We start from the raw sequence: 18758 nt of genomic DNA, 5'->3' as shown, positions 1-18758 counted from the left end.
CTTTGCATTTGCTATTCCTTCCCCTTGAAAAGCTCTTCTTCTGGGCTCCCTCCTTCACTTTCTTTAGATCCTTGCTCAAAAATTACCTTCTCATTCAGGCTTTCCCTATTCGGGAATTTAAAATTGCAGCCCATACTCTCTGCTTCTTTCCTTGCTTAATTTTTCTCCATAGCACTTACCAATTTTTAATATACTATATAGTTTACTATTTATGTTATTGCCTGTTCCTCTTTACCTCTCATGAAGTCTCTGCTGAATCCCCAATAGCACAAAACAGCAAATATTTACTAAATGAATGCATAAATGAATATCAGATGTGAAATCTTTTGGAAGTGTAGGGCATCATCATGGGTAGTAAAATTATCCATGCTAATAAATAATCTTAATAACAGTATTCATGCTTGCATTCCTCACATCCCTGGCAGGGAGTCCTACACACAATACGGGACCAAAGAAAGAGTGTTTGAGATTGATAACTGGGGGCGTGGGTCGGCAAGTCCAGTCGGAGGAGGAGCCTCTGCCCCCGCCCCTGCCCCGCCCCGCCCCGCCCCGGCGCAGGCCCCGCCCCCGCATGCCGAAGGCATTATAGGCGAGTGACGTCAGGCCGTTTGTTGTCATTGGCGGCTCCCAAGATGGCGTCCATCATGGAAGGGCCGCTGAGCAAATGGACTAACGTGATGAAGGGCTGGCAGTACCGTTGGTTCGTGCTGGACTATAATGCAGGGCTGCTCTCCTACTACACGGTGAGTCCTCGGGGGACAGAGCTCCGGAGCGCCTCGGGGGTCGCAGTGCCCGGGTGGATGGGGGGGCGGGCTTTTGGTAGCCAGGTTGAGGTTGCTAGGTTGGGGGTGCCGCCGTACGAGAGAGTTCCCTCGTTGGGGAGGGTTTTACGTCCGGGATAGCCAATGAGGGTGAAGGAGATGCGGGCGCAGCCAGTGAGCAGGCACTGGCTGGCTGATTTATGGGTTGGGGGCGAGCCGTGTTTCTTTTCTGGGGTCTGATATTAAGCCGTCGTGGGGTCGGGCACGGGGGTAGGTGGTGAGGGCGGTCGTAGTCATGGGTTAAAAGGTCCAGTCGCGCGGTCCGTGCGGTCTCCCAACGTTGTCATGGAGTTGCCACCGTCCACCCGAGGCCGGGTAGACGGCCGCGCCCCTTAGCTTCCCTCCAGGGATCGAAGAGCGCTGCTTTCTTGGAGGAGTGGCCAAACGAGCTTGGCCAGGTCCAAAGATAACTGGCCCTCGCGCAACACGGAGGCGTCCGAAATCCCTCCTGTCTGCCCAAGTTGAGTGTCTCATTCTAGGGACCCGCTCCTCTAGTTAGCGGGAAGCGACGCCTTAACTTTTGAGAGCCGAGGATTTCCTACACAGGAGTCCCTTGTTAGCGGAGAGAGAGAGTGCGTAGTGCGGTGTCTCCTGAAAGTTATATTTGGGAGAGGGCCGAGTTCAGGACTTCACTGTCGTTAAACACGAATCAGTGGCCGTGGGCAAGTCCATGAATTGCTGTGAATCTTGTGTTCTGACTCTCCCTTCCACCTCCATCGCGTTAGAAATGGAAAGTGGGTGGTATTAGAGAGAAAAATTACGTCCAAAGGTACTTTCTCTGAGTAAGTGTATGGTTAATAATAGCCAGTGACAGGGAGGAAACCATTTAAAAGGACAAAATAGAATGTCCTGAGGGTTTTAGAAAATAATAGAAAACAGAAGGAAAAAATTGTGATTATGGAAGAAGGGTTAATGTTGATAAGAGAAATGAGGACCCTAGTGTGTGTTTGTTCATTAAAAAATATTTATTGAGCTCCCACTCTATTGTTAATTATTGCTTTAGGCTAGGTGTGTGTGAGTGTCTGTGCACCTGCGTGTGCATGTGAGCAAGAATTAACAGAGATCAGTCATTCATCATTCCTCTTTGGAGCTTATATTCTAGTCTAGTGGTTCCTTTAATTCATTTTACTCACAATAACTCTGCAAGGTAGGTGTTCATTATCTCCATTTTATATCCCCATTTTACAGTTTCGGAATCTGACGCTCTAGGCTTTTAAATAATTTGTGCAAGATCACAGAGCTAGCAGTAAGTGGTGTAATCACATTTCCAAATTCTTGACTTTGTGACTCTTTCCACTACACTTCACTTTCACTATAGGAAGAAGAAAATTACAAGCTGTGAGTTACTAAAGGCAAGCCTGCAAGAGTGAAAAGTGTAACTTTCAACATCTTTCAACTGTCAACTTTCTTTCTATACATAATTTTTTTTTTTTTTTTTTTTTTGGTGAGGAAGATTGGCCCTGAGCTAACTAAGATCTGTGCCAATCTTTTCCTCTTTTTTATGTGAGATGCCTCCATAGCATGGTTTGATGAGTGGTGTTCAGGTCCATGGCCGGGATCTGGGCCCGTGAACCCCGGGCTGCTGAGGCAGACTACTATGCCACCTGACCTGCCCTCTGCATCATTTTTAAAGGGGAGAAAAAGACCAATCCTGAATGAGATTTAAACACACTGCTCAAGATTATCTTTAGGTAGCCATGAAAGAGAGGCAACTGAATATTAAATCCTGAAAACTCTGAAATTAAGAAATCTGATGGCTCAGATAAATGAAGAGTAATATTGGGTTTCAGTAGATGTGATAATCAGAAAATCCTGTGGACCTTTCTCAACCTGTTCAAGGCAGAGTAATTTCCGTGGGTGGCACTGTGGAATTAAGTTACTCTACAAATCTGAAATTTGTGTGGCCAACCTGGAAGGGCCCCAAGCTGGAGTTCTTGGGAGCTCCTAACCCAGGTAGAATCTTCCTTTTTCCTGTTTTTCTTCCTTTAGTGTATCCTTTTTCTGCCTCCTTGCTCTTTTAGTTTCTGAATACCTTGAGAAATCTCTCCTTGTCTTACTGGCTAAATACAGGTTTTTCATATACTTCCGTTTTTTCTCCCCTGGTTATTATCCTCCCTTCTGAGACTAGACTCCATAAAACATCATCCTTGCCAGCAGAAGGAGGTATCCTACTTCTCACTAATGGCTATTTAGAAGTTTTCTTTTTCTTTTCTAGTTCTTCCATGTTAAAGTATTGCGTGCAGAGAAACAGCAGAGAAATATTGTAAAATAAAATGGTCTTGTGAAAATAAAATGATACCCAATCCCAAATTAGAGGAGGTGCGGTAAAGCTGGGAAAAGGCTACGTATTCACTTAAGAAAGGAGGAGACCACATGAATGTTGGCAGCGAATTCTGTGCACTTGGGCATTGTTTCAGTACATTAGGATTCAGAAGGATTTGAGGATACGTCTTAATGATTTGCGTATGGCTGATAACTCGGAGCTACGTCTTCTGGGAAGAATATCTGAATTAGCTGCACGGCCTTTTAAGCAGAGCAGTAAATAGCAAGTCACTCCATTCTTCGTTTCCAGAATCACATGAGCTCTGGTCTGGCTCTGTGGTTGGAGATGTATTCTAGGGTGGCCTTGAAACCCTGAACTAAACTGTATTGGCCTTGCTTTAGAGTCACCTTGTACTAAGAATTGATACTGGGATAATCTCAGGGTTAGGTTAGGATCACTGGGATTGCTGTGAACTGAATTATTTCATCCACACCACACCTCAGCCTGGATCTTCTCCTCTGGGCCTGGGCCTGGACCCAAACCTGTCTTGTGGGACTGGATGGTCTTTTTCCTTTACATTTCTTTTGTTTTCATAACCTGTGAATTTTCAGTTTTTGAAAAAGAGCTTAATATGTTACTACGCTGCCCAATATAGGAGCAGAGAAACTGATTACCTCCTTTTGTAAAGTAGATTTAGGCAGTCCTTTCAGCTCTAGCACAGTCTCTGAATTATCAGAAACAATGTAATGTAGTTCATTCAGCAAGGATTTATTTGGGGCCAGCTTTGTCATAGGCATTGCACTATACATGCTGGAGATGCAGGCACGAAGGAGAGTCGTTTCCATCTAGGCACTCACAGTCTAGCAGAGCGGTTACCTAAACATAATTTCAGAACAGTATGATAAATTCTACAGTAGAAATAAGAGTAGACTGCTATGAGAATATTGCCTGGAAAAGTCCAAAGAGACATTTTAGCTGAGACTTAAAGGATAAAGGTAAAAGAGAAGAAGGGCATTTCAGAGAATGGTGAATATGCACAAATTGGGAAGCTTGAGAACATGTGTGTTAAAAAGATATTGAAAATTTCTGAGCAGCTCTAGTGTAAAGGTGTGTATGGGAGATGGCAGGAGATTGAGTCCAGAAGATATTTGGAGCCATAGGTCAAGCCTGGAGATGAAGATCTGTTAGATTATAACAAAGAATTTGTTAGTTGAATTTTTGTTAGATGAGGTGCCCAGAGAGGGCATATAAGTTTGGGAACACTGTGTAAGTAGCTAACCATTTATGTGAATCATGATCACAAAGGAAGATGAGAAAGGAAGGAAAATTGAGGGAGGCATAGATATGTGAGAAGTTGGAAATTTAGAAAGTTGGTGGAGGTCATGCCTTTTGTAAATTTATCTAGTGTTTATTGAGTACCTACTGTGTGCCATGCATTATGCTAGGAAGAGGGGTTAAAATGGTAAATAAGGTGGAAATAGTCCTTGGCTTTCATGATACTGAGTCTACTGGGGGGTGCAGCAAGTAAGAGCTGTGATAGAGGAAGCATAGGATGTTTAGGGGGTACATAGCTGGGTTACTGGACTCAGTCTTGGAGGGGCAGGAAAAGTTTCCTAGAAGAAGCAGGTTTGCTGTGACCCAAATGATGAATAGAGGTTGGCCATGTGAACAGTGGGAGGAAACTGCCTGAGATAGAGGCAGTAAATGTTTTTGGAGGGAGGCAAGAATAAGGGGCTTGTCAGTCCTGGAGTTTGGGCTGTGAGGAGGACAGTCGTGAGATGAGCTGGAGAGGTAAGCAGGGGCCAGCTCATGAAAGGCTTTCTTGGTAAACCATGCTAAGGAGTTTGAACTTTACCCCCAGGGCAGTGGAAAGTTAAGTGTTGTAAGCACTTTTTATTATAGAAAAAATGTTTATTATAGAAAATTTCAATAATACATAAAAGGAGATAGTAAAATGAATTCCTGTCTTCCAGCTTGTACAGTTATCAACATATGGCTAATCTTGTTTTATTAATACTCCCATCAACTTCTTCCTTCTCCGCTGGATTGTTTTAAAGCAGATCCCAGACACCATATCATTTCACTTGTGAATATTTCAGTATGTATTACTAAAAGTTAAGATCTCTCTCTTTTAAAAAATGTTATCAAAATTATTACAACTAAATAATAATAATTTATCAGTATTGTCAAATATCCAGTCAGTGTTCAATTTCCTTGATGTCTCAAACATCTCTCCCTCACCAGTTGGTTTTTTTTTTTTTAAAGATTGTATTTTTTTGCTTTTTCTCCCCAAAGCCCCCCAGTACATAGTTGTATATTCTTCGTTGTGGGTCCTTCTAGTTGTGGCATGTGGGATGCTGCCTCAGCGTGGCCTGATGAGCAGTGCCATGTCCGCGCCCAGGATTCGAACCAACGAAACACTGGGCTGCCTGCAGCGGAGCACGCGAACTTAACCACTTGGCCACGGGGCCAGCCCCCAGCAGTTGGTTTTTTTGAGTCAGGATTCCAAACAAGATCTATGTATAAAATTGGGTCTCTTTTAATCTATGGGTCCTCCTTCCCTGCTTTATTCTTTGCTATTTTTTGTTGAAGAAACCAGATCATTTATTCTGTAGAATTTTCCACATTCTGGATTGTGCTGGTAACATTCTTATGGTATGTTTAAACATGTTTTTTTGTCCTCTGTGTTTCTTATAAACTGATAATTAGAGCTAGAAGTGTAATCAAATTTAGGTTTTTTTTTTTTTTTTTCTTCTGGGCAAGAATACTTCATAGGTGGAACATATTAAGTGACACATGATGTCTGGTTGTCTCTCTATGATTTTAAAATTGATCAATAGGTTCAGGTGAAATTTGTATTCTTTAAAGAATACTATTGTTACAGAGAAATAATCAGGTCTTATTGACTGGGCTTAGTGATTTATTGAATGTTAGTGAAAGGGGAGGAGGAGTCTGATGAAATCCAGGTTTTTGGTTTTACCTGGATGAATGATGATAGGGAAGATAGGAAGAACAAATTGGAGGAGAAAGGTGGTTGCTTTGGGACATGTTGAAATTGGCATAAAGATGTCATGTAGCCTGGAACTTAGAGAAAAATCTGGGTTACGAATAAGTGTTAGTTTTACACATATGGAGAGTTGAGTAAGTGAGAATAATAGAGAGCTTTGGATAGGACACTGAGAAACATCATTGGATTAGTTATCTATTGCTTTGTAACACATTATCCCCAAATTTAGCAACTTAAAACAACAAACTTTTATTATCTCATAGTCTCTGTGGCTCAGAACTTTGGGAGTGACTTAACTGGGTTGCTCTGGCTCAGGGTCTCATAAAGTTGCAGCGAAGACGTTGGCTAGGGTTACAGTCATCGGAAAGCCTTGTCTGGAGCTGGAGGGTCTGCTTCCAAGGTGACTCACTCTCCCAGCTGTTGGCAGAAAGCCTCAGTTCCTTGCTGCTGTTCTGTTGGGCTACACGAATGTCATCATGACAGGGCATCTGGCTTTGCCCAGAGGGAGTGATCCAAGTGAGAGTCAGGAGGAAGGCATGGTGCCTTTTATGACCTAGGCTGAGAACATCACTTCTGCCTTCTTCTGTTCATTAAAAATGAATCATTAATTTAGCTCATACTAGGGATGGGAATTTTAGGTATGGGGAGGGGAATTAGGCTCTCCCTTTTGAAAGGAGTGTCAAAGAATTTGTGGATAGATTTTTTTTTTTAAAGATTTTATTTTTTCCTTTTTCTCCCCAAAGCCCCCCGGTACATAGTTGTATATTCTTCATTCTGGATCCTTCTAGTTGTGGCATGTGGGATGCCGCCCCAGTGTGGTCCAATGAGCATGCCATTTATGCGCCCAGGATTCGAACCAACAAAACACTGGGCCGCCTGCAGTGGAGCGCGTGAACTTAACCATTCGGCCATGGGGCCAGCCCCTTGTGGATAGATTTTAAACCGCCACAATCATATTTAAGGGATTGGCAGAGAAAAAAGCCTGCATAGGAGAGTGAAAAGAAACAGCCAGAGATAATATAAGAGAAAAACCCAAAGAATGTGGCGGTCAAGGTGCAAATAGTTACTTGGCTTGAATACTCTTGAGAGGATTGAATAGATCTTAAAGAAATCTTAAAAAATATCCACTGGGGGCCTGGCCCTGTGGCTGAGTGGTTAAAGTTCTGCGTGCTGTGCTTCAGTGGCCCAAGTTTGCAGGTTCAGATCCCAGGCACAGACCTACTCCACTCACCAGTGCTGTGGTGGTGTCACACATACAAAAAAATAGAGGAAGATTGGCACAGATGTTAGCTCAGGGCTAATCTTCCTTGAGCAAAAAAAGAAGAGGATTGGCAATGGATGTTAGCTCAGGGCAAATCTTCCTCAGGAAAAAAAAAACCATTGAATTGATCAATTTGTACATTACTAATGCCTTTAGTGAGAGCACTTTCTATGGAGTAGTGGGTGTGGAAGGCTGATTGGAGTGGTTTGAAGAGTAAATAGGAGGTAAGAAGTAGAGAAAGTGAGTGTAGATTACTCAAGGTGTTTGACTGTGAAAGAGGCAGAGAGGGATATGGAATTGAGGGGAAGGGCTTCTAAGATAGGAGTATGCTTAAACGTTGTAGGAGTGGGAAGCAAGGCCCATGTTAAAAAGTAGGGTAGAGTCAGGCCTTGAGTGTAGTAAAGATTTACATCAATGACCTTGGGAACTGGAAAAAGGAATAACTAGGGACATGTTAAAGGTTAATCAGGTTGTATGAGGAACTAGTTGAGGTTATAAAATATGGTTAGTCACTACACATAAATGTTTAACTCACTTACTTTGTATTGTTTTTGTAACATTTTGGAGAGAAAGTTAGAAACAGTGAATTAGTAAGTTACTAGGGCTGCTTAAGGTATTCTTTTTTTTTTTTGAGGTGGGGGAGAAGATTAGCCCTGAGCTAACATCTGCCAGTCCTCCTCCTTTTTCTGAGGAAGACTGGCCCTAAGCTAACATCCGTACCCATCTTCCTCTACTTTTTTTATATGTGGGACGCCTACCACAGCATGGCGTGCCAAGGTGTGCCATGTCCCCACCCAGCATCCGAACTGGCAAACCCTGGGCCGCCAAAGCGGAACGTGCGCACTTAACTGCTGCGCCACTGTGCCGGCCCCAAGGTGTTCTTTGCAAAGGGAATCATTAGAGAAATCACATGTTCCTTGCTATTAAATGCTGACTGGAAGAGACTCATAATGATTACATTTCACAACCACTGGTAGTCAAAACACGTTGTTATTTGGCAATCCTTAGCATTGTCTAGAAGATGATAAAAATCTGCCATCCAATTCTTAGATTTTAGGTTTTTTAAGAGCTTAAGTGTGTGTATTTCTCTTGCAAAGATGTAAAAAAGCTAGTCTCAGATTCTCCTCGAAAGATGTCAGCACCACTCCCATCCAACAATTAAAAGTGAATTTAGGGGCCGGCCCCGTGGCCGAATGGTTAAGTTTGCCAGTTCCACTTCTGTGGCCCAGGGTTTCGCTGCTTTGGATCCTGAACACGGACATGGCACCACTCGTCAAGCCATGCTGGGGCGGCATCCCGCATGCCACAACTAGAAGGACCCACAACTAAAAATATACACCTATGTACCAGGGGACTTTGGGGAGAAAAAGGAAAAATAAAATCTTTAAAAAAAAAGTGAATTTATAGTTTTCTAGATAAACTTTTCTTGAATATATCAAAAGTGATTTTTATTAAGTTTACATGATACATATTAACAGTCCAAATCTAATAAAGTAGCTTTAGAATTGTAAAAGGAACAAAAGAAAAGTTGTATCTAATCTAAAGCACTGAAAGAAAACGAACCTCTTACAACGGTAAGTAGTATCAGTGGGAAGAAGTATGTGGACGTTTTATGTCTTTTGCCTTCCTTGAATTCTCTAAGTCAGCTTTGATTTTTCCCTGTTCTAAAACCCTTGAGCCTTGTTCATGTGATTCTTTTGGGCATTTAATCATTTTACATCTGTTATAATTAACTAGTCCTATCTCTAGTACATTCTTTATCTGTACAGCAAGCTTGTAAACTCCTTGATGGCAGTACTGAGCATTGTAATCTTCAAGCTCTACAATGTGGCACATTGTTCTCATAGTGAATGGAATGTCCAAGGCTCTTCAAACTAGGCTTAGAGATGAGATGCAGAAGGCTTTTTGGAATTGTTGCTTACACAGCCTTGTGTTTTGCAGAATATATTAATAACAAATATGTATATTTCCATGGTTTATGTAAAACCTCATTGAGTTTATATTAACACTTGTGGCTTTCATTTAATCATCCAGAGCCTGTAGAACTGTGTGGGCTCTTTTGCTTAGTGTGTTATATCAGACAAGCAGTCAGTCCCTGCTTCTGTTGCAAGCAGTTTTGTTGATGGTAATAATTTGTGGAAGGACAAAAAGTAGAGTTCTTAAATATGCCACTCCTAAATGTGGCAGTTGTCATAGGATTAGATTTTCAAATAGTTCCAGTCAAAGCTAGAACAATGCACAAATGATTTAGATTAAGTTTTAGTTCTTTTTACTGCTTATAGAGAAAAACAAATGGTCAACCCAATCAATTGTTTTCCTTTTCATTTATTTTATTGTAAAGGATTATCTTCTTAGACTAGTTTGAACTTCCTTAAAAAAAGAGAATTTATTTTTTTTGCAAAAGTTAAGTTTACATGGTACATGGAATCATATAAAAGGAATCATATTCAAGGGAAGTGTTTTGAGGTATTCATAATTATTTTTCCCATTCACATGACAGTGTTAAGATTGTTATGAAAATTGATTTTCTGTTTCCTGGAGTTTTGTTCACATTAAGCCTTTATGCTGAGATTGTCCACTTCTTTCAGTTCTTGTGTTTTATTTTGCCATTACTGTTATGGCACAGATGGGTAAATAAAATATTGGGTGAGTGTTTGCTTTGTCACTCTGGCAGCTGCCCCTGCAGTCTCTGCGCTCCTCTTTCCTCCATCACTCGTGGATGCTGTGCTTCCCAGAGACAATAGAGTCCATTTGGTGGGAACTCCTTAACTCCTCGTACCCCCACCTATTAGTATACCTACTTGCCTGCCTATCCTTGCCTGCATCCTTCTTCCTCAGAGTGGAAGAGTTAATCCTTGGTTGGTCTGGATTCCGTCTGCTCACAAATGTTTCAAGGACTCAGTCTATAGATTTTCTTGTTTGTTTGCTTTCTCCCCTCCCTCTCTCTCATATATCTTCAACTTCTTCCTTTCTATTTATGGACTTTTGTTTGTTTATTTTAAGAATATTTATTATAGCAACTAAACATCTTAATTGTAACAATTTTATATGGAAATTTTTAGTAAATACTTGGGTTACGTGTTGCCTTTCCTTCTTTTTTTTTTATAGAACAGTTTCATTGAGATATAATTCACATACCATCTATTTGAAGGATACATTTCAATGGTTTTTAGTAGTATATTCACAGAACTGTGTAACCATCTCCTTAATCAATTTTAGAAAATTTTCATCACCCCCAAAAGAAACAATCACTCCCCACTTTTTCACCCTCAACCCTAGGCGACCACTAATCTACTTTCAGTCTCTATAGATTTGTCTATTTTGGACGTTTTGTATCATATTATAAAAGTGTTCTTTAAACAATTCTAATACGGCTTCTTTCATTTAGCGTAATGTCTTCAAGGCTCATCCATATTGTAGCACATATCAATACTTTTTGTTGCTGAATAGTCCATTGTATGCGTATTCCACATTTTGTTTATTCATTAACCAGTTATCAGACATTCGAGTTTCCGATTTTGGCTACTATGAGTAATGCTACTATGAACATTTGTGTACATAAGTTTTAGTGTGGACATATGTTTTCATTTCTCTTGGTTACATATCTAGAAGTGGAATTCCTGGGTCATATGGTGACTCTATATTTAACGTTTGAGGAGCTGCCAGACTGTTTTCCAAAGAAGCTGCACCATTTTACGTTCCCACCGAGGTACAAGGGTTCCAATATCTCTATATCTTTCCCAACATTTGTTATTATCTGTCATTTTGATGATAGCCATCCTAGTGGGTGTGAGGTAGTATCTTATTATGGTTTTGATTTGTGTTTCCCTGATAGCTGTTGAAGTTGAGCATCTTTTCATGTGCTTATTGGCCATTTGTATATCTTCTTTGGAGATAGGCCATAAGTCAGGCTTCTTTAGTTCAGGCTGAACCAGTTTTAAACCAGAATAGGTACCCTGTGTACCTCAATATGTGAATATTTCTTGTCACTTGTCATTTTATCTCCAGCATCTAGAGCAGTGCCTGGCACTTAGCATTCTGTAAATATTTATGGAACGAACAATAGTGTGAAGTTGTTGCTATTATTTCCATGAAGAAATTTAGACCTACGAAGTCACACAGTAGTTTCTATGTGCATGATCAAGTCTTCCAACTCCAAATAGAATGTTCTTTCTGTTGGAGGATACCGAATTACATGAGCAGTGATATTTTAAAATGATGATAAGCCCAAGTTATCACTAGTTTGCTGACAGGTGATAAATAATTTACATTATTATCACAATGAAATAAACTTCTGCATAGCCCTTCTAAAATACAAACTGCATTGATTAATCATTAAAAAGTACTGAATCCTTTTACACGTAAGATGTAAGATGGGGACTTAGATCATCCCATTGAAATGCCAAGGGTAGACAAGCCTCTCCCTCCTATTCCAATTCACTGAAAGCCTGCTAGCTGGGGAGAAGGGGAGGGGGAGCAGGTACTAAGTCTTACAATTTGTTGAGTGATGAGTTTTTTATATTTACGATATGGGAGCAGAGGACGGTAGTGGCAAATTCTCCAAGATAATTCTACTTTGAAATTTTAGTCATTCCGAAGAAGAGTTAAGTGTAAGTTTCTAACAGGTGACCTCCTGTGTGACTAACCCACCATTTTGTGCTTGCATGTTAACTCCTCTGCCTTCTTTTTTTTGGAAACCCATAAATTTTGAAGTAAAACTAGACCTGATAAAGAATGAGTGTTTTTAAATTGCCTTTTTTAAAAGTATTTTTTCCTGATTGTGAAAGTAAAATACGATTATTGCAAATCATTAACTTCTTAAATCCTTGAAAGTTTCATAAGCCCTTTGGCATAGCTCTTGAATTCTTCACCTATTTCCTTATTCTCTCATAATTGTTCTTTCCCTTAAGCACTAGAATCCAGGAGAAATTCTTTAAGAAAATAAATTCTTAGGCAGTGTTTGAATTTATAACAATTTCCCCCCTATCTTTTGATATTCACATAGTGTATTTCAAGTGCTTTTCCTAGCTAACCTGGGAACCATCTTTTAACGTTTCTTTGCAAAAATTTGTTCTGAGCTCTAAACTCCAAACTTGAACAAGGAGCTTTTGGAGTATACCCTCATTCTAAATTGGGGCTTGTAGGATGAGTCCTAAAATTAGGAGTAAAAATCCAAAATTCCATGGTTCTATCTATGGTTCTTATTAACTAGATTATTTTATGTGTTGTACAAATTTTCCCATCTTTAAATTTTTGTAGTGCTCTTCTTCTTGTTCATCTTTTCATAATCTTACTATTTTGGGCTCTGACTTAATCTTTTCCAAATAAGGAAAAACAGCCTTGGGCAGTTTTTGCTAGAGAAGTGAAGTGAATGATGATGATGGCTTATCACTGCACAGTTTGGCAGGAGAAGTACTAACATACAGCACGGACCGTCTGGAGTTTAACACGTGCCCATCAGTTCCTTCAATCATTTTTTGTGAAAGTAACATTAATCATTATTTAGTATTTTGGGCAGTATTTGAGAAACAAAACAGAAATAGAAGGTCTACATTGAGATCCAGCATATATTAACATGCTTTAGGTAATTTACAGAACTTAGGCTACTATTTAGTATTTAATATTTAACTTTAGAAAGGATGTGAAAACCCTACGTCATCATAGCTGGGCTTCATTAAACTCTGTGAAAGTGGTGTTCTTCACTGATCTGTTGGCCTGAAATTCTGACATGAAGGTAAAATTGTGCTTTTTAAGAAATAGGGAAAGACCTGGGACTTTCCAGTGTACTAATAGGTCACACCAAATCAAAATACAAGTCCATAATCCTTTACCCATAATTCTGAAATTCCTTGATCTCTGAGTTCCAAAATTTTTTTCCTTAAATTTATTATATTCTCATTTGAATTGTGTCGCTATAGTCTTTATCACACTTAGTGTAAATATATGTTGTACTACAGAAATCTTAATATGCTTGATTGTGAAATTAATTAAGTACTTGATACCACAGACTCCCCTGCAGGTGTGATATAGTTTGTGTACTATATGTATATTACTTATCTAAAATTGTGGGTACCATCCTCAGAGGCACTGCTGCGAGGCTTTAGGGTGACATTTATGCTGTTGAATTCAGAAGGATCGCCGATTTGATGCTCAGCGTTTGTGGCTCAGAAAAACTTTGAAGGGAAACTTAAATTAGCCAGACTTATAGTAATTGTGGTAGAAATGCACGGCTTTTGCAGTCGGACCTGGTTTGGAATCCTGTCTCTCCTACTTGCTATCTGTGAGTCCATGGGCAAGTTACTTAAACCTTTCTAAGCTTTTGATTCCTCAAGTATAAAATGGGTATAATAAAAGAACTATATCATAAGACTGATGTGAGAATTAAATAAAATTGTATTTAAAGCACCAGCAGAGTGGCTGGCATTTAAGTGCTCAGTAAATGTTAACAAAAAGCTGAAGTTTATGACAGTGTTTGACAAATAATAATATTCAATAAATGTACATTGTGGTCACTATTGTATAAACTGGTGTTCCAATTTATTAATTCATAACGAGAACTATAACTGTTAAGGAAACTGTGTACTTAGGCTGTCTGATTAGTGCATATGCTCTCTGAAAGCAAGCTATATGGGATGTCAAATTTGTGAGCAGAAGCAGAGTGAAGGGAGTTATGTATTATAGATATTTAATGGCATCAGACATTGATATCAAGATGCAGTATTTCCACATTACAGACACATCTATTATGTGAATCGAACAGGTCTAATCTTTCAGTCAGCAAAACTTCTATTCTGGTTTAGTGGTTCTAGTTCTGGCCTTTTTACTCTAGCTCTATTAGTATTTTAAAGATTTCATTTTTCCTTTTTCTCCCCAAAGCCCCCCGATACATAGTTGTGTATTTTTAGTTGTGGGTCCTTCTAGTTGTGGCATGTGGGACGCCTCCTCAGCATGGCCTGATGAGCGGTGCCGTGTCCGCGCTCAGGATTTGAACTGGTGAAACCCTGGGCTGCTGAAGTGGAGTGCGTGAACTTAACCACTCGGCCACGGGGCCGGCCCCTAGTTCTACTACTATTAATACTTTCTGATGCTTAATATAATTAGTCGTAATTAGTATAATGAGCTCCAGGCTCTTCCAGCTCTTAAAGATGATATTGTATATATCCCTGTTCTAATATATGTCTGTTTTCTCCCAAAGGAAGGCAGCTAAGTCTTCCCAGGATCTTGGAGAACCTCTAATATTACTGTCACCTTGTGTACTGATTCAGTATAGTTTCCTAAGGCTCCATCTGTAGAAAAGTAGACGCTAAATCTGCTTCTCAAAGTGAGGCCCTCTGTAGGGGGGGGGGGGGGGGGAAATGAGGGAGTTATCATAGATACGTTGAGGCATGAATGATGGGGAAAATTCCTTCATTATTGTGGGTCTGTGACTCCTCACAGTTTTTGTTGGTGTAGTTTTCCATCAGCATGATGACATTTTGGGCTATTGAGTGCCCTCAAGGCATTAACTAGTGAAGGCTCTCTGATACATTAAATACTATCAGGATGGTTTAAGAAGATGGTGCTTTCTCAAATAGAAAGGAGCCAACGGGGGGTGTTATTGCTATCGTTTCCTATTTTGTAATTGTTGTTGTTAGCAGGGTATCAGTGTGGAATTCTGGCAAGTACTATTTATTTATTTATTTTCTTACTTACTTTTATTGAGATATACTTAGATCCAGCAAAAAACCACAGATTTCAGGTGTACAGTTAGACGAGTTTTGACATTTGCTCACATCCTTGTTAACAGTATCCCAATCACAATATAGAGCATTGCTGTCATCCTGCAAAATTCCCTCCTGTCTCTTTCCTGTCCATCTCACGCCCTAGAGCCAGCCTCCTGTGATTTTTGCCTTTATAGGTTAATATTGCCCAGCAGATTGACCACCTGTGTTCCAGGAGTGTGTGTGGCCCAAGGTGCAACACTAGCGTGGAGTACAACTTCATGTGCTGTTGGGAATGAACTAACATGTGATCAGTACTAAAGCGGTGTTTACATTTATGTTGAAAGGAGGGAGACCATTTTGACATTTGTCCACATGTCTTCTACCATCAATTTATTAACTGTTTAATTTGCAAAGGTGTAGCAGGGATATTGGATGGGGAATGGCACAAGGAAAATTCAGAAACCTTGCCCTCTGAGAGAAGTGATGAAGCATGCACATACATTATTTTCATACAACATAGAAGTATTTGTACCTTAAGAAAGGGAAGTTGGAGTGCTTTGTGTTAAAAAGTTCAAAAGAAGGAGACCTCACTTTTAGCTGTGAGATATTCAGAGCAAGTCAGATGAGACTCTCACTTGATTTTTGATATAGATTTAATTAATTAATTAATTATTGTTTTCCCCCTGCTTTTTCTCCCCAAATCCCCCCAGTACATAGCTGTGTATTTTTAGTTGTGGGTCCCTCTAGTTGTGGCATGTGGGATGCCACCTCAGCATGGCCTGACGAGCGGTGTCATGTCCGCACCTGGGATCCGAACCAGTGAAACCCTGGGCCACTGGGAAGCAGAACACACGAACCCAACCCCTCGGCCACGGGGCCGGCCCCAAAATTTAATTTATTTTAAGCAAAGTAAAATTAACATTCAAATAAAAATTTTTGTGTTTCTATAACAGGTCTGGGGAGGCACTCTTGCTTTATAAAAGGACTATAGAATTAGTTTAAATGGCAAGCTAATTTTCCCTAGTAGATTTTGAATATGTTTGTGTAAAACTTTTCCAGATGCATTTGCTTTTTGAAGCAGAGTAAATCCCTAGTTGTATTTCCAATTAAACAGGTTTTCATTGATGATGCTATATACCAGCACCAAGCTAGATTTCTTGATTTTGCAATTTAATTCGTTAACTTAGGCTACTTTTCAGCACTTAGTAAATACTAGAAATGGACTGAACAAATAAAAGCTTATAGTTCTGTTGGAGATTCAATTAGTAGTTATAATTAAGCTACAATTAAGAGGTTACTTTGGTGCTACGTTTCATTTGATTTAGTGCTTATATACCATTATTAGAGATTATTGCCCTCTAGTTGTTTTATGGTGATATTTTTAAATGCAATTGTAGAAATTTGTTTAAAGGAGATGGAAAAGTATCAGAAATGGGAGAAAAGTTTCCCCGGTTTCACTCAGAGTTGTTGAGTAGCCTGAAGTGGGAATGAATGGGCATATTTTGAGTGAATTATGTTTGTTGGAGGAGCAGGGTGCCTGGGAGAGGAGGCTGGGGCTATCCATTCAGCAGACATTTCTCTAATACCTTCCAGGTCCCAGGCATTAATTAGGTTCTGGAAGACAGGGTGGAATAATAGTAACACAAGGATAATTAAGCCCACTGTCTGTCAAGGAAAATAGACAAACAGCTATAATACAATATAATAAGTAGTTCAATAGCAACATCCGTAAATTGAGGAGAACTCAGTAAATCGTACCTGAGCATAGGAGCTGAATTGAGAAACGGTCCACAGAGGAAGTGTGTGGTGAGCATTAAGGAGGAAAAATACATGTTTTTGTTTTATTTTGTTGCTTATTTGGTTTTTGTAAGGGCTATGTATTATTACTAAATAAGCTGTGTGTGCGGGAATGTGTGTAGTGTGTGTAGAGGGAACTGAGTTGACAATAGGAGACATGTCTGAAAGAAAGCATGGCCTAATGCCACAACTAGAAGGACTCACAACTAAAAAGGCACAACTGTGTACTGGGGGGCTTTGGGAGAAAAAGGAAAAATAAAATCTTAAAGAAAGTATGGCCTAGTGGGTTTAGGATTAGTTTAGGTTTAGAGAAAATGATTGCAGTTCCCTCTTTGCTATATTTAAGGTAGGAGCAAGGACGGGGCATGAATCTCATGCCTTTTATATGCCAGGTGCTGTACTAAGTGATTTACTTGTATTAACTTTAATGATCCTATGAGAACACGTAATATCTCACTTTTTTTTAAAAAAATTATTTCCAACGGTTTTATTTACATCCATAACACCAATCATTTTTTTTTTTTTATTAATGTTATGATAGATTACAACCTTGTGAGATTTCAGTTGTACATTTTTGTTAGTCATGTTGTGGGTACACCACTTCCCCCTTTGTGCTCTCCCCCCAACCCCCCTTTTCCCTGGTAACCACCGGTCAGATCTCCTTATCAATATACTAACTTCCACCTATGAGTGGAGTCATATAGAGTTCGTCTTTCTCTGACTGGCTTATTTTGCTTAACATAATACCCTCGAGGTCCATCCACGTTGCTGTGAATGGGCCAATTTTGTCTTTTTTTATGGCTGAGTAGTATTCCATTGTGTATATATAGCACATCTTCTTTATCCAATCATCAGTTTCTGGGCATGTAGGCTGGTTCCACGTCTTGGCTATTGTAAATAATGCTGCGATGAACATAGGGGTGCAAGGGACTCTTGGGATTGCTGATTTCAGTTTCTTAGGATAGATACCCAGTAATGGGATGGCTGGGTCATAGGGTATTTCTATTTTTAACTTTTTGAGAAATCTCCATACTGTTTTCCATAGTGGCTGTACCCGTAATATCTCACTTTTACAAATAAAGAAACTGTGGCTCAGAGAAGTTAAGTGACTTGGCCAAGTTCACACTGCTAGTGTGTTAGCAGGGCTGGAATTCAAAATCTTCTCTCTCTCACTCCACAGTCCATGTTATTTCGTTAAATTGTCCTGTTTGTAGGATAAGTTACATATCTCTGGGTATACATTTTTTTTGTAATTTCTTCTAGAAATTGTACTTCTTTAAAAGAAATCTTTTTCAAGCTTATGCTTGGGGCACTGAAATAATTTTGTACGTTTAAATGAGAGATTTCACATGATGTATCTATAACTTTAGAAGCCTAAATGGAGAATATTTTGAGCTGTTCTGAATTTAAACTATTTGAAATTTATGTAGCTATCCCTTCAGAAGATGTTTCTTAGGTGGTACACAGAAGTTCAACCAAAGTAATAAAATATATCCAGAGTGTAACAGTTCAGAGGCCCCACTAGACTGCGTTAACTCTTTTGTGAGAAGCAATTATACATTAAGTGGATTTGATTGACGTTGAGCTCAGTAGTTCTGTGTCCTTAAAATAACCTTTTCCTAAGGATTTAAGAAATGGACAGAGAAGGTAGACCACTGTATGAATTCAGATTATTATGTGCTGTTCTCTCGAGAATGCAGGTCATTGTTGTCCTCACACCACTCTGATTTGGGTTCTTTTTCTTTTTATTAGACTAGTTTCCAAATACTCATTTCATAACCAATTTCAAATCCTATGTTTTAGAACAATTTTTGTATGATTTTGTAATTCTCAGCTGAAAGAAAAATTCCTCTCTCTCCCCCCTGCAGGATAATAGACCAGAAGGTTTATTTAAAAATAAAATTCA

At 39.6% G+C, this 18758-nt stretch overlaps 1 protein-coding gene across 4 annotated transcripts in view; it reads left to right on the top strand.

The window, feature by feature from the left end:
- Nucleotides 1-626: 626 nt before the first annotated feature.
- OSBPL9 (oxysterol binding protein like 9) overlaps nucleotides 627-18758 on the top strand; it is a 161004-nt gene continuing 142872 nt past the window's right edge. For all 4 annotated transcript variants that reach the window (XM_046661005.1, XM_046661004.1, XM_046661003.1 and 1 more), the window contains exon 1: nucleotides 627-743. In XM_046661005.1, the coding sequence (XP_046516961.1) occupies nucleotides 633-743 (111 nt within the window). In that variant the 5' untranslated portion in view covers nucleotides 627-632. The remainder of the gene's footprint in view (nucleotides 744-18758) is intronic.

This window comes from Equus quagga, chromosome 5 (assembly GCF_021613505.1).
Source record: "Equus quagga isolate Etosha38 chromosome 5, UCLA_HA_Equagga_1.0, whole genome shotgun sequence".
In the NCBI taxonomy this organism is placed as follows: Eukaryota; Metazoa; Chordata; class Mammalia; order Perissodactyla; family Equidae; genus Equus; species Equus quagga.
Note: the sequence above shows the minus strand (reverse complement) of the source record. Positions and strands in the feature narration are given on the sequence as shown.